Source organism: Arvicola amphibius, chromosome X (genome assembly GCF_903992535.2).
Source record: "Arvicola amphibius chromosome X, mArvAmp1.2, whole genome shotgun sequence".
Taxonomy (NCBI): Eukaryota; Metazoa; Chordata; class Mammalia; order Rodentia; family Cricetidae; genus Arvicola; species Arvicola amphibius.
Genome location: NC_052065.1, coordinates 121314226 through 121328391, shown reverse-complemented (window position 1 = coordinate 121328391; position 14166 = coordinate 121314226). Strand labels below are relative to the sequence as shown.

General features: G+C 41.6%; 1 protein-coding gene across 1 annotated transcript in view; it reads left to right on the top strand.

Annotated features, from left to right (window-relative positions):
• The window catches only part of Arhgef6 (Rac/Cdc42 guanine nucleotide exchange factor 6), a 119982-nt gene that overhangs the window by 62097 nt on the left and 43719 nt on the right, over positions 1–14166 (top strand). Inside the window, 3 exon segments of the mRNA XM_038317173.1 lie at positions 3289–3383; positions 7740–7835; positions 9725–9847. Of these exon segments, the coding sequence (XP_038173101.1) occupies positions 3289–3383; positions 7740–7835; positions 9725–9847 (314 nt within the window).

The following is a 14166-nucleotide window of genomic DNA, read 5'->3' as shown; positions in this document are numbered from 1 at the left end:
CCAGTAAGCACATGTGTTTTAAAGATAAAGTGTCCTTTTTAAAATATAGGCATTCGCATCTATAGTTAGTTTCTTGAAACATCACTTTAATTGAAACAAATACGTTTTCACATTTTTTAAGAGAAGGTTTCACGTATTCCAGATGGGCCTTGGACTTCCTGTACAGATGAGGATGATCCTCCTGCCTCTGCTTCCTGAGAATACTGGGATTATCAGTGTGAACCACCACACCTGGTTTGTACGGTGCCGGAGCTCCAGCCCGGGGCCCTGTACCTGCTAGGACTCTGACGACCGAGCTCCAGATCCAGACTTTGTAGGCTGAATTTGCTTTCCATTCATCTCAAAGCAGTTTCTAGCAAGTGACCTTTATTGTAACTAGATTTTTTTTTTTTTAAATAGGCAGCAGCAGCTCTGTTCCCTCACTGGGCTAATTTCAGAGAGCACCACTTCTTCCAGACCTCCGAATTTACATTTGGAAAGAATAGATTCTGAGCAATAGGGAAACTGAAAGCGGATAAAAGTGGCTGTCAGCAGGGCCTCTGTAGTTTAACCCTTTACTGCTCTCCTTCTTGGGACACAGAGTCTTGCCCAGGCTGGCCTTAAACACACTGAGTACACAAGCTGGCCTCAGACCATCTTTCTGCCTCCTGCTTCCCGAGTGTTGGGATAACAGGCATGCGCCTTTATGCTTAGCAAACCCTTAGCTTTGGAAACCATCGTGTGGCCTTCTAACTCATTGATTCCCAACTAAGGTGGCATTGGCCTCCTGAGCACGTTTTTGATCGTCATAACTGAAGCATGGGATGGAGCACAGCTGGCATCTAATGGGTAGAGGTCAGGGATGCTGCTTAACTTCCCACGAGACATAGGATATTCCTCTCCCCACAGAGACTTCTGGTTTGAAATTCCAATAGGACTATGGTCGGGAGCGATGCATTTAGCCTCTTAAATTGGCCAGAGCGTTTGCCGCTTGCCCAGTACCTGCTTGTGTAACATCTCACCGCCTCTTCACAATGGTCCCTGTAATGTCACAATCTGAGATGAGGTAGGGCTATGCCTTAAAACTGAGGCAGCCTGTAAGCCAGTAGCACAGTTGGGACTGCCATCTCCCAGTTCACCCCAGAAAGCCAGTGGCTCCTTGGACCCCTGCTGCCTTCCGCCACTCCATTTTCCATCATGATTTGTCTTGTGAGTACTGTCACTCTGTGGTATCCTCGAGGCCTGTCGCCAGGACCTCCTTGGATACAGATATTCGGGTCTTTGATATAAAATGGTCCAGCATTTGCGCATGGCCTTTCTGCATCCTCTCCTACCCTTGAGATAATCTTGACCTATGCTGCCTGTCTGTGTATGTGTGGCATGCGGATAATTGTTATATCGTTAAATAGTACTTGGGATTCTGAAAACTGAAACTAAGACCCCACACATGCCAGGGCGAGGGCTCTACTGCTGAGCTACACCTTCCGCTTTTGTTTGCCCCCTTCTATCTTGAGAGTTGATCTGACTAAGTTGCTCTGCCTGGCCTCAAACTTGCATCAGGCCCAAAGGTAGCTGGGATTAGAGTCTTGTGTTATAGTATATAAGTTAAAGAATAACGGCAGGGGGGAAGTTCATAGATATTCAGTTCAGCTGACATTTTTTTCTCTTTTTTTAATTTTTTTCCTCTTTTTTTATTAAAAATTTCCATCTCTTCCCCTCCTCCTCACCCTCCCCTCCCCTCCCCTCCACCCATACCCCCACGCCCTCCCTCTCCAGGCCAAAGAGCCATCAGGGTTCCCTACACTATGTTAAGACCAAGGTCCTCCCAACTCCCCCCAGGTCCAGGAAGGTGAGCAACCAAACTGACAAGGCTCACACAGAGCCCGTCCTTGTCGTAGAGACCAAGCCCATCGCCATTGTCCTTGGCTTCTCGGTCAGCCTCCACCATCAGCCACTTTCAGAGAGTCCGATTTGGGATGTTCCATCAGTCCCATTCCAACTGGACTTGGTGATCTCCTGTTAGTTCTGTCCCACTGTCTCAGTGGGTGAACGCATCCCTCACGGTTCTGACTTTCTTTCTCATGATCTCTCTCCTTCTGCTCCTCATATTTTAAAACTATTTTCACTCCAAAATTAGCTGAATCCAGTGGAAGCTGAAGTCCTATAGAATGCAGTTAACGTGGAAGCCACAGACACCCAGTGGCCGCTGTGGGTTTCTGCCATTTTGGTAGATGACTGTGCTTCTCCTAGCCACATGTTTTTCTCTGTCTTGTAGCTCCCTGTTTAATGTCTCCATCTGCAGATATGGTGGAAGTTCCCTATCTGTAAGTAGCAAAGCCATTGGTATAGGAAAGATTTTCCAATGAATTAGAAGATGTGAAAAACACATAGCAAAATACTAACTTGACTGGAATGAGATTTTATCTGCTTCCAGAATAGGCTGGGGAAAGGGAGATGGCCTTGGAACCGGTGGGGAAAGAGAACTTGTAGAGTCATACACTGGTTGTTCCTATAGACTTTATGATTAGCTCGGTGGGGTGGGTTTCACTGATGATGTACTTTCAGCATTGCAGAGGCTGAAGCGTGTTGATTATGGTGAATTTGAGGTCACTTCGGGCTCCTTAGTGAGCTCCAAGACATTGTGGACTAGAGGGAAACTTTGTCTCAAACCAAGAACAAAAAAGAATTTTGTGTTATTAATAACAGATAATTACTGAATTGTTCTCCTCATTAAATTCTTCACAGTACTGTCTCCTTTTCTATTTTAATTATTCATATGAGCACCCTTTGTTTTTACTGAAAGACCAGTTTTAACCCTGCTTAAGAATGTACTATATATTATTATTTTGTTCCATAAACATCTTATCAGAAACAGTATACAAATCAAATCCTTGATGTTTTGTGTCATAATTATCCTTGAATTCTCTTAGTCTTGAATGTTTTGTAATTTTATTATTCATATAATGAGAATAGTGAGCCTTTGTTAGTTAACCTACCCCTTTCTTCAATAAAATTATTTAAAACATTAATAATTGTGACCAGTACCATGAAGTGGTAAAGCTCCTCCAGTTGTGAATAATTTGCAATAATTGTGTTCATATAAGTTGTGTCATATAACTGGTTGCCAGATAATTATTAAAATATTTTCCTAGTGTGAACTAAAGTACATTTGTTTCTCATATTGGGACATTTAGCACCAGCCTAAGTAAACTGAGATGCTTTTTTCTCTAGGAGTTTGATTAGAAAATCTAAATCTCTGACCTTGGACTTGCTTGACTGTTATGAGACCTTATTCTTGTTTCTCTACAGGTGTTACAGAACATCTTGGATACTGAAAAAGAATATGCCAAAGAACTTCAGTCGCTTCTGGTTACTTACCTAAGACCTTTGCAGGCTAATAACAAGTAAGACTCTTTAAACCCTTAGTAAAACACAGCAAGATAATGTCAGCACTTGGAGGCATTATTCCTATGCCACTGAATAATTGATTTTGCCCTTTAAAAGAATTCCCACAGATCACAGGCTGCCAAGAACATGGTCAAGGCAATGGAAGTTATGCACAACATAGCTTTTGGAGAGCTTGGCTTGTTTTCTGTGGAAGGAATGAGCTGCTCTGAGATTCTGCCTATGATAATTTCTGTACTGGGTATTTTTTTTGTCTCTTTTCCATTGAATATTTTTTTAAACTTCAACACTTGGTACTAAATAATTATCCATCCTTATAGGATGGAGTGCGATATTTCTGTATACCTCTACAATGTATAATATCAGGTCAGGGTAATTGGCAGATCCCTAGAAACCCTACTGCTGTAGAACATTCAGAGGTTATACCTCCTACCCCTAACTGTCCTTTCTGTTTCACAATCCTCCTTATCATCTTCTACTCTCTGTTTCTGTAAGATTTGCTTTAAAATATTTCTAGTTAAAGAATTTCCATGCAAGTGCATGTTTTATATACTAAGCATAGTCTCTGCCTCCTGGCCCTCCTGTTTCTTGTCCTACCCCTTCTTATTAGTCTTCTTTGTTCCCCTACACACACACACACACACACACACACACACACAAAAAAAATGTATCTATATAAAATAAATAAGGGGCAACACCTGATATTTACCTAAGACTGGCTTAGTTTGTTTAATATGATTTCCCCCAATTACATCCATTTTCCTGCAAATGACATAACTTCATTCTTCTTTATAACTAAAGAAGAATGTACATACATAGCACATTTCCCCTGTGCATCCCTCTGGCACTAGACACCTGGGTTGGTCCTGTTGCTCAGCTGCCATGAGCAGGGCTGCAATATTAAACAAAGGATCTGCTCACTGGTGCTGCGACATGCACCAATGTGCAGGTGCACGGGATCTTCTCTTCAGTTTCTGCACTTCCTGTGCATTTTAAAGGGATAGGTCCAGGTGTACCATATAGAAAATGGATTCCGTGGTACTTTTATTCGGAAATCACATAAATTGGGAATTCTCATGCTAGCTCTGACTCTCAGTTGCCAAGCCAAACCTCTTTCCCATGCTCCCAAAGCGGAAAGAGTGTGGCATTTTGCAAGTGTTTTGGAGAGCACAATTCCAGCCAGTATTTCATTCAGGCGCATGGGAATGATGATGGAAAACATTCCGAAAGCAAAACGTGCAAAACTTACTAAACCGGAAATGGTTTTCGAAAGTATGAGCTGAAGACGGAGTTTTCATGAAAGCAAAATATATGTTAATACTCCCTAACCAAAGAGACCATCAATTTGACCATTTATTGTTTATGCTTGTAGGGCTGATGGATTTAACTAATAATGACGGTCCCTCTTCGCTGCTTTAGCTGTTTAAATTTCGCTAGCGATTGCAATCTGTAAGTGAAGTAGAAACTTTGGCTCACACAGTGGACAACAAAATGCCCCCCTCGTACCTCAGGAGAAGTTGAATTTGTGGCCATTTGTTTGAAGTAACAACTCCAGACTTAAATGACTTTAATATAGTTCACTATTTTCTCCTTTTATTCCTTCCCCAAATTATGTTGTTTAAGCAAAACGTCATGCTGAATTTTGATGTGACTATTCTCATGGTACTGTGGGAAGCATTCTTCATATGGAAGCGCTTTATATTCCCATGTTTGGTTTTTATTATGTGAAATGTGAAGTGCTATGTGAATCCGAGTTTATAGAGTGATATAGGAACACAGCTCACTGCCCTTGCTAGTTTCCTGGGAGAACGGACCGTCTCCGCTGAGTAGATAAGAAACTGAAGTCTGGACAGGCTCACTGCTTTGCCTGTCACACAGCCAACAAGTGACCAGACTGGCTGTACCATGTCTCCTGCCACGCACTATCTGAAATGTACCTTCTGTTTTCTTGCTGGAACCCACAGAATTGGGGGCCACCAGAGAAGTCATCCTGAATGGGGATGGAGGGTGGAGATGGGGGTGTCAGATTCCAAATCCAAATGCGGAAGAAACAAACTGGCAACCCTGAACCAAGGAGAGAAGGGGTGAGACGGGGTCAGCCTTGCCCTCACCCTCAGCTTGATGCTCATGCTGGAGTCGGAGTGTTTCTACCAGTTCCGACTGTCTTCTCACCCCACAATGATGTGAGCAAGCCAGACTGTTTACTGTCTGATGGCTAAGAGGCTAGATACATTCTAGGGCAGGTTGCAGAAAGTTCAGGGGCCCTGCTTGCGGGGGCTGTAACAGAGAAGCAGCCAGAGAAACTTACTTACTGGCTGCCAGAGTCTCTTCAGACAACAGGGGGTGGGGGTTTCCAGTTCGCAGTTCAAAAGGGCATACCAGCCCAGGGACTGGGAACTTGTCCCCTTCTAAGGGTTACTGGGAATGTTTTCTGGGATCTTCCCTTTTGATTAGTCAGCAAAACTTCTTTGCAAATACTTCCCTAGGAATTAACTACAATATGCTTCTAAAATTTGTTTAGAGACCATATCTCTCAGGTAGTTTAGGGCTAGCTTCAGGGTGAACACCTGACCCTCTTAGATCTACCTCTCAAGTGCTGGGATTTCAGGCGGGCCTTACCAAATCTTTTTAGGATTGTATATATTTTTTAATTTAATTTTTATATTTGTGAGGGTTTGTTGCAAGGAACTGCTTGTTCATCCCGGCCGCCCAGAACTGAAATAAGCACACAGAAACTGTATTAATTAAGTAACTGCTTGGCCCATTAGCTCTAGCTACTTATTGGCTAACTCTTACATCTTAATTTAACCCATTTCTACTAATCTGTATATCACCACAAGGTTGTGGCCTACCAGCAAAGTTTCGGCACGTCTATCTCCAGTGGCCGATCCATGGCGTCTCTCTCCCCACCTTCCTTCTCCCAGCATTCAATCCAGTTTCCTTTCCCCCCCTCCCCTGCCTACCTAAGTTCTGCCCTATCAACAGGCCAAGGCAGTTTCTTTATTCATTAACCAATAAAACTCACACATAGACAGAAGGACTTCCCACACCAAGGGTTTCTTATGTGAGTGCTGTATTTTCACCTTCTTCTGTCCCTTCCAATGCCCCCCTGTCTCTCTGAACCCACTCACTGTTGCTCATATGTACATGCATTTAGGACTGATAATTCATTTCTTTAAAAGCTTTACTTTTATTTTTAATTATATGTGTGTGTCTATGTGAATGTATGCCATGTGTGCACAGGTTCTGCAGGAAACCAGAAGGGGGCATTAGATCCCTAGAGCTGGAATTACAGGCAGTTGTGAGCAACTTCAATGTGGGTGCTGGGAACTGAACTTCGATCCTGTGTAAGAGCAGCAAGTGCTCTTAGCTTCTGAGCCCTCTCTGCAAAGAGGTCTGAGGATTATATATTCTATAGGAGAGAGAATGCTACTACATCCACCTCTTAAGTGAATCTTTAGACAAGTGCTTTTGGGAGTGTGTTTTCTAGAGTTAGAATATTTGGTATAACCCTTTCTTTGCTATCCATTGCTCTTCGATGGTCGGTGGATTGCCCGCCACCTTCTCTATGCCTGTCTCCTTGCCTGTACAATGATACTTGGCTGATAAATGGCCATGGCGCTTAGCTCACAGAGCAACTGAAGCTCCTGTTTGGAAAGCACTTGCTTGACTATTGCATGCCTTGTGAGGGTTGGCTCCCGTTCTTAGCATCACTTACTGTTTGGGAAGGGCAAAATGGATAGGAATGTTCTTCATGTAGTTGCCCTGAACAAAAGCATTCAGTTTGCCTCTGTTTGACTCCGTTCCATCCGACAGATAACAATAACAAGATCCAGTTTTATTTTCTCCCCTCTATTCCCTTTCACAAAAATGGTTTTAGTTGTTATTTGCATATTTTCATCTTAGAGAAAGTGAATTTTGGTACCCTTGCCTCTCTGTGATTGTTGAACATAATGTTTTAGTCACTCTCCTACTTTCTCTCTCTAGAAGAGATATACCACAGTTTTAACTTATTCCCAATCATATTGTACTTCTATGTTTGTACTTTAATATTTTAAGCACATGTTGTTTTCCTCATGACTTAACAACATACCTAAATGCCCCTGATGACCACCAGCTTTCTTTATGATCATTATTGTTATCTTAGAAAAGATAAAGCAAGGAAGGAAGCTAAACGAGGGTGTCAGCGACCACAGAGTTGTTATAAGTTAAAAAAGCAGAAGACAAAATACAAGCATTTTGAGTTTCATACTTGCCAGCTATCCGCAAGCTATCGGCCCACTGGGCTCCAACTAGATAGCTGACACATCTTTTCATTCTATTAACTGGAACATCATGTTCTTTTTTAAATTCAGCCTTAGTTCTGTGGAGTTTACTTGTTTATTGGGAAACTTTGAAGAAGTATGCGCCTTCCAACAGACGCTCTGCCAAGCCTTGGAAGAATGTTCAAAGTAAGTGAGACAGTGACTTTGCTCTTTCCTTCTACACTTAAAAATTAATCGGTTTTTGAGACAGTGTGTCACATAGACCAGACTGGCTTTGAACTCCCTATGTGGTAGAGGCTGACCTTGAACTTCTTCTGATGCTCCCGCCTTCACCTCGTAAGTATGGGGATTATAAGCTTAGGTTGGGCACAAGGGCACTTGATGTTTATGTATTTGCTGCAATATTAACCCATTGTCCTAGAACAAAGTAAAAATATCAAGATGAACCACCATACAAGGACAGCGGTCATGTTTAGTGTCAAAGCACCAGATGCGTGTGAAGACTTCACATCTAGTAAACTGTTTCTGGCTTTAATTTTAAATGGCACCATTTACTTTGTTTGTATGAGGGTTTGCCTTCATGTATGTACATGGACCAGGTCAGAAGAGGGTATTGGATCCCCTGGAGCTGGAGTTAGGGAAGGTTATGTGCCACCATGTGTGCTGGCAACTGACCTCTGGTCCTCTACAAGAGCTGCAAGTATACTCAATCACTGAGCCATCTCTGCAGTTGCCAATGATAGCAGCTTTGATGCCGATAACACATTTTTATTTTATGTGTTGAAAATTACTTGGGAAAGTCATTTAAATCTTTCATTTCATATCTCTCTTTCTGGCTGCTTGGATTGAGGCCTTGTGTGTTCCAGGCAGGCTCTCTACTCCTGAACTACACCCCTGACCCTTACTTTGCCCACTCCAACCCCATGTCTTCAGTCCCAGCAGGCCCCAAAGTTCACTATATAGCCAAGGTGGGTCTGGAAGTTTGGATCTTTCCACCTCTGCCTCTGGCATTGTAATTCTTACCACCATGTCCAATCTGTTTCTTCGTAGAACTCCTGGTATTCTGTCTGTTATAGGCTGACTTGAAACACATAGAAAATTGGAAAAGGAAGGGTATAATATGTCCTGTGTGAACCACAACATGATTTTTAAAAAGATTTTATTTTATGGGTATGGGTGTCTTTCCTGCAATCTGTGTATGCGTGTGCACCTTGTGCATGAAGTACTCTCGGAAACCAGAGAGGGTGCTAGATCCCCTGAGACTACAGACGGTCATGAGCCACCAGTGTGGGAGGATGCTGAGAACTGAACCCAGGTCCTCTGGAATAGAAACCAGTGGTCTTCACCACTGATCAATCTCTCCAACCCCAATAGTATAGTTTTGGTGACTATTTGATTGATGAATTAGTAAACATTATATAACAAAGTTCACTGTAATGATCTTCTGACAAGCATATTTCTGGTGTAAAATTGATTTTCCAGTATATCTTGGAAAAACTGATGGATTTCATCCGTCTATGGAAATTGGGGGATTACCTGTTTTCTGAACTTCATGGAGATGAAATTTGTTCAAGGGGTGTTACATTGTTCAATTCAGTTCTGTCTGTGTTTGAACTTGGTGTGAATTTGAATATTCATAGTGTGTCCAGAGAAATTTGAATATAATTGTCCTAGAAACAAAGAGTCCTGTCTATTAATTCCAAGTGAGAATCTTATGCTGTACATTAGATTAATTTTAAATTTTATTTATTTAATGTGTATTGGTGTTTTACATGCATATGTCTGTGCACCACATGCACGATTTAAAGATGACTGTGAGACACCATGTGGGTGCCGGGAATTGAACCCAGGTCCTCTGGAAGGGCATCTCTCCAGCCAGGTGGCTAAAATTTTAATCTGTGATCAAAACCTGCATATTCTAGGGATAAAGTGCTTCCGGTGTGCCTAAAAATAAATAAATACATAACCCCCGTGGCAATACATCAAAATATTTACCTGCTTCTGGGCTCAATTGCAAGTATCTTGACCTTCTGCTTCCCAGTTTGTATTCTGTACTTCACGTGTTTTACTTACAGGTTTCCAGAAAACCAGCACAAAGTAGGAGGCTGTCTACTGAACCTCATGCCCCATTTTAAATCGATGTACCTGGCTTACTGTGCAAATCATCCTTCAGCGGTCAATGTGCTCACTCAGCACAGGTAATGTCCCGGCTTTCCCCCAGCACAGGTAATGTCCTGGCTTTCCCCACGCTTGGTTGTTCTGCAGAGAGCCTTGCTCAGGAGGACTTCTGGGAATTTGTGGTGTCCAGTTCAACTCTAGATTATCTCTGTTCTATAGGACGAGACTGAATTTATTGTCCCATGGCTTGGTCATCCACTAATGCCACAAATAATTTATTGAGCACTGTAGACAAGCTTGTAAATACCCGAATGAGCATAAGTGGTAGTGATCAAGGGAGAGAGGGTCCCACCTCTTGTGGGAGAGAAATATAGTTATCAAGTGAAACACTGTAGACATATTGCAAGAGGTTTGTCAAAAGGATGCTGGAAACTTTGCATTATAGTAAGTTAGGGGGTTAGGGTTAGGGCTACGGTAGAGGAAAAATCAGGAAAGACTTTGCTTAAGTAAAATTCCTTTTAACATTAATGGGTTCACCCTACATGTACCAAGCATTATTGTTTACATTGTGATCAACATATGTTAATTGCACATATTATTAGCTTCATTATGACTTTTTCACATATGCGCATGTCTTGATTTGGTCATAGCCACTTTCTTGACTTCTCTTACTTCTTGCCCCTTGAGTCACAGATAGTCAGTTCACTCTATTCAGATTGGTATTTGTTTTGTTTTGATTTAGGATCAGATCAGCGCATAGTCCAGGCTAGCACCAAACTCCTGGCAATCCTCCTCACCCTTTCAAATATACACACTGTCTGGTATATCGTTAATTCTAGTTCCTGAATATGAGAAAAAGGTGCAATTTTTGTGTTTCTGTATTAAACTTATTTCGTTTAACATGTGATCTTTGTTTCCATCTACTTCCTATAAACAGCATTCGCTTCTTTATTATTACAGATAGATATAAAGATATATAGGTATAAGTAGATATATAGCTTTAAAGGTACACACACACACACACACACACACACACACACACACACACTACATAAACTGATTCCACTGCTTAGCTGTACAATTAAAAGCCTCAATAAACACGAGTGTCCATAGTTCTGTTATATGCTGCCTTCATTTCTTCAATTATGTACAAAGGGCTTATACAGCTGATAGTTTTGTTTTTAGTACTTTGAGGAACTTCTACTCTGTATAGTGGCTAGACTAAGGTATATTCCCATAAGCCATGCGCAACGCAGTTTCTTTCCCCTGTATCTACCAACTTTGGTTGTTGCTTTCTTGATGAGAACCATCTGACTCAGGGTGAGATGGAAATCCCAATACACTTTTGATTTCTATCTCCCTGATGATTGAATATTGAATTCTACCCCCCCCCCGCAAATTTGCCATTTGTGCTTCTCCTTTTGGAAAGTGTTTAGTTGGATGATTTGTCCATTTATTTATTGTGTTATTTCTTCTTTGGCTAAATTTAATGACTAGTTTTTGAAGATTTTTTTTTCGTTAGAGTTAAAAAAAAATATATCAGGGCCAGCAAGCTGTAAATCTTACCAGCTGCAGAGAGGGGGAATTGGAGAGAGGAGAGAGAGACCGCCATTTGAGCCAAGCCAGCGTGGAGGCCAGCCATATGGCAAAGAAGCAGACACATGGCAGGCAGGGAACATGGGAGTGAGAATAACTTGGGAAGCGGCGAAAGTGGCTCAGGATCTGGCCAGCATCAGAAAGGAAAAGACAAAAAGAAAAAAGCACAAGTGTCCGGCAACTCCACAGCCACTGCACTTCTGAGTTTTGAAAAAAAACAGCATTTCTTTGACATTCTGGAGAAGATTTCTCTCCCATTCTGTGGGCTGTCTCTTTGTTCAGTTGTTTCTTTTGCAGTGAGGAAGGCTTTTTTTTTAAAAAGAATCACATCTCTGGAGTGGCATGCGCCGATTCTCGCTTGATTTCCTTAGCATATGGAGTCCTCCGAGAGGGCTTGGCCTGTATTAGACTTCAGGCTTTCCTCCTAGCAGTTTCAAAGCTTTTCATCTTACGTTGAGATCTTTGATCAATTTTCGAATGTATTTTCGTGCAGGGTGAGAGATGTGGAAGTAGTCCCGTTTCTGACATGCTTTTACCCAGATTTCTCCAGGCTTTGTGTGCCACTGATCCTTTATATTTTCTTCTACTCGCTATTTAATTACCATTTCCTCCAAACCCTGCTATTTCTGAGGTGCTGTGGGATACAAGTCTCAAGAGGTCAAATGGCTAAACAGCAGGCAGTGGTAAGGAACCTAACACTTACTATGAGCTGTGTGACACTTCCTTTAAGAGTTTACCTCAATACAATTGAATTAGAGTCATTTTTGCCTTTATTTCACAGACTGGATGCAGAACAGTCATGGGTTCTGGACACAGCTCAAGATGGAAAAGAATAGACTTTTGATGTGTCTTAGACTTGAAGTCCCAAACCCAAGCTAGGAAATTAGTTGCTATCAACCCGCAGAAGTAACAGATATTTTGACAATGGAAATAAGGATGAAAGTTCCTTCAAAAATTAAATTTTAAACTACAGTTTTAAATAAAAAAACCAGCATTCCCCCTTTGAGTATGTATTCAAAGGCATCAAGGTCAGTATGCAATAAAGACACCCGCACATGCATGCTTATCATAGTAACATTCACAAGAGCCAAGATGTGAAGTCAAGCCAGGTGCCAAGCCATCAGTGGATGAAGGGGCAATCAAAATGTGGCACTTATACACAAAGGAATAGTTTTCAGCGACAAAGAAGAATAAAATCACAAGGTTCTAACTTATTTTTTTAGTCCCTTCCTCAAAACTCACAACTGAAACAAACACACGAGAAAACAAAGTTACCTTAGACATGGGATTGCATTGACAACACTTTGTTGGGCTGCGGAGATGGCTCAGAGGGCAATGGTGCTTGCCACACAGACCTAACCTAACCAATGTGAATTCAATCCATCAATCCCAATCCCACAGTGGAAGAGAAAACTGACTCCCACAAGTTCTCCTCTGACCTTGTACCCACTTTCACTCGTGCAAACACTCTCCTCCTCACCCCCACACCATCATCATCCTCATATGTAAATTGAAGAGAAAAATGTATTTTAAAAAAGAGTGACTATTAGCATAGACATTTTAGCACAAGTGGTTCAATTGCTTAAAGGGAACGTTAGCTAATAATAGCATTGAAAATGTACCAGGCATGCGGTTGTAAGAGGCCACGAGGAAGTTACTATCATTACCACCTCTGTGTACAGATAAGTCATTGGCAGGCTCAGGCTGAGTAATGTGCCCAAGAACTCATAACTGGTAAGTGGTAGAGTCAGAAGTCAGGTCAGTCAGGTTTCTAAAAATGTTTTAAATAATAGCCGGGCGGTGGTGGCGCACGCCTTTAATCCCAGCACTCGGGAGGCAGAGACAGGCAAATCTCTGAGTTCGAGGCCAGCCTGGTCTACAAGAGCTAGTTCCAGGACAGACTCTAGAAACTACAGGGAAACCCTGTCTTGAAAAGACCCCCCCAAAAATGTTTTAAATAAGATAGACATTTTCACCACAAAGAATAACATAAATGCAGTTTTGAAGTATTTTAATAAGACATGCACCCAAGAACCTACCACCTAACTCAAGTGACATGTTATTTCATTTTTTGTACCACAAATTGAGATGTAATGCACAAATCATAATTATTCACTCATTTGATACATTCACTGAAGCCACAGGTAGTAACAAACACCTGGATCTCAACATCTGGGAGTTGAAGGCAAGATGATTGGGAGCTCAAGGTCATCCTTGGCTATGTGGAGAAATCAAGGCCTTTGTCTCAGGCTACAGGAGACCCGATTTCAAAAAACAGATAATAAAATGTCAAAGATCTTCCAATTCTTCTTATCCCAGTGTAAAGGATATAATGAATTGATTTTCCCATGTTTACAGAATTGTGCAATTGTCATAATAAATTTTGAAATATTTTAGCACCCCTATACAAGCATGTTCTTTAACAGTCACCCCACATATTCTAAAACCAATTAACTAAAGGTAACCATACTAAACTTCTTCAATCACTAGGCATTTGCCTATACTCGACTTGGTGTAGTTAGACACATGCAATATGTGACTTTTTGTATCAGAATTATTTCACTTAGCATTTTTGCCTTTTCAATTACATTTTGTTTTTCTTTTTGTTTTTTTAGACAGCATTTCTCCATGTAGCCCTAGCTGTCCTGGAACTAGCTCTGTAGACCAGACTAGCCTCGAACTCACAGAGATCTGTCTGCCTCTGCCTCCTGAGTATTAAAGGTGTGTGCCACCACCACGCAGCTCAATTATATTTTTAAGTAGCAAACATAATGATGAATTTCATAATGGTGATATATCTAAT